Source organism: Theobroma umbraticum, unplaced genomic scaffold, assembly GCF_002168275.2.
Source record: "Theobroma umbraticum cultivar Fairchild unplaced genomic scaffold, ASM216827v3 scaffold_204.0, whole genome shotgun sequence".
Lineage (NCBI taxonomy): Eukaryota > Viridiplantae > Streptophyta > Magnoliopsida > Malvales > Malvaceae > Theobroma > Theobroma umbraticum.
This window is the reverse complement of record NW_018397267.1, coordinates 4125619-4127461: the sequence shown is the minus strand read 5'-3', so window position 1 is coordinate 4127461 and position 1843 is coordinate 4125619. Positions and strand designations below refer to the sequence as shown.

The window sequence follows — 1843 nt, the reverse complement described above, 5'->3', positions numbered from 1 at the left end:
GCAAGGTAAAACAGAAATGAGATTCACGGAAAAAAAAAAACCCTGGAAGTAAGGATATAATTTGCATGACATCTAAGTGTCAGCCATGAATAAGGAGAAAAATCAAGGGATGTAGAAACAGTTCAAAAAAGAGAGTTTGTTAAAAGTCCAAACATAAAATTTTTTAAGGAAAAAATTTTCATTATTTTCTGTTTATTACTATTTCAGAGAATAATTTCTTTCTTGGTCAAATATGGTGTAACCAAATGAGAGACAGTCGGATAAGTTAAATTCAATTTAGAACATTTGATTTCAGAATTAAGTCAAACACAAATAAACGTGTATAATTTCAGCCAAACTGGAGGGGGATGGAACCCTGTAGAAAAACCAATTGTCTATCACTGACTTATTAGGTTGAATTCTACCTTCTTTTACAAGCTAATTCCTATTCCCCAAGAAATCTAGACCAATTGCAAATTTTGAACACTGAATCATCTGTTTATTCTAAAAAACACTGTGCAGGACCAACATTAGTCAAATGAGAAACTATTACGATTATTTCTTATTGACTAATTAAGTTGACTCTACTTTTTTGGACATAATAACTCTGTTGCTCGCTAGTCCTTGATACCCTGTTTTTCACCCCAAACAATCACTAAATCATCATTTTCTCACGATTCTCTATTGAGTCACAAGAAAACAAAGAAAAAGGAATCAAAACCAAACAAAATAGTAAAGATTAGAAACTGTGAAGCAAATTGAATTTCAAAGTCAAATCACGGTTAGCACCCTGATTAATCAAAAACTAAAAGACTAGAGAAACTATTCGAGTAACTAACAATCAGGAACTAGTTAAATTAACCGGAAATCACCCAGTTAATTGCTATGAGAAGAATTCCAATTAACATAGAATTAAGATTCAGTATCAAGAAAACTTTACAAAGCAAATCAACAGTTAATTAGTAGTAGCAATATTCACTTTTTCAAAAGAGATTTACTGGAAAACAATACTAGTACCTGACCAATCATCTTATGCTTCAAAACTTTCTCCTTATCAAGAATCTTGATTGCTACATTCTCTCCGGTCTCTATATTCCTCGCAAACTTCACCTTTGCGAATGTTCCTTCCCCCAACGTCTTCCCTAGCTCGTACTTCCCCACACGTGTCCTGCTCCCTGCACTCGTGCGAGCTGCCATCACTTTCTCTGAGATTCCCTTTTATTTCTCTTAAATTTATTTTCCCTTTTTTTTCCCAAAAATATCCTCTATTTCTTTCTGTTTCTTCTAAAGCTTGCTGTTAATCAGAGACCTCTTCTTCTTGCAAGGTTGCCATACCTGAGACTTAGCCACCCTCATTTTTTCTTCCTTTTTTCCTCAAAAAATAAATTGAATTCAAGAAAATCAATTCCCGTTTACCAAGCTTAAAACGGGAAAATAATTTAAAGCTCGACGATTACGGGGAAAATGTTGGAGAGAGAGAAAGGAGAAGCGGTGGCCATGCGATCAGACATGGAACCCATGAAGTCGAAGAAATCAATGGAGGAGAAATCGGCTTGAGCAAGGATCGTAGTGATGCTGAAGGATTTCTGAGCAAATTTCACGTGGACAAGATTGATGATGAAAAGGGCAATTTAATCATTGTACTTTACACTCTTTTTTCCTTTTCCGAGGATTTTGATTTGCACGAAGTTCAAGGGCAACTAGATTGGAGAAATCGAATCAGGAACGTAGATCTATGGAGGTTTTCTTGAGATAATAATAAACTCAGTACCACAACAATGCTGGTTACTGGGAGATTAGTTTGACAACTTCTTTGTTTTTTTGGACTTTACCATTGGTGGGAGAAGAGTTTTTAATGTTTTGG

At 35.0% G+C, this 1843-nt stretch overlaps 1 protein-coding gene across 1 annotated transcript in view; it reads right to left on the bottom strand.

Annotated features, from left to right (window-relative positions):
* CIPK23 (CBL-interacting protein kinase 23) overlaps positions 1–1843 on the bottom strand; it is a 6861-nt gene extending 5018 nt beyond the window's left edge. Inside the window, exon 1 of the mRNA XM_021439158.2 lies at positions 997–1843. Within this exon, the coding sequence (XP_021294833.1) occupies positions 997–1176 (180 nt within the window). The 5' untranslated portion in view covers positions 1177–1843. The remainder of the gene's footprint in view (positions 1–996) is intronic.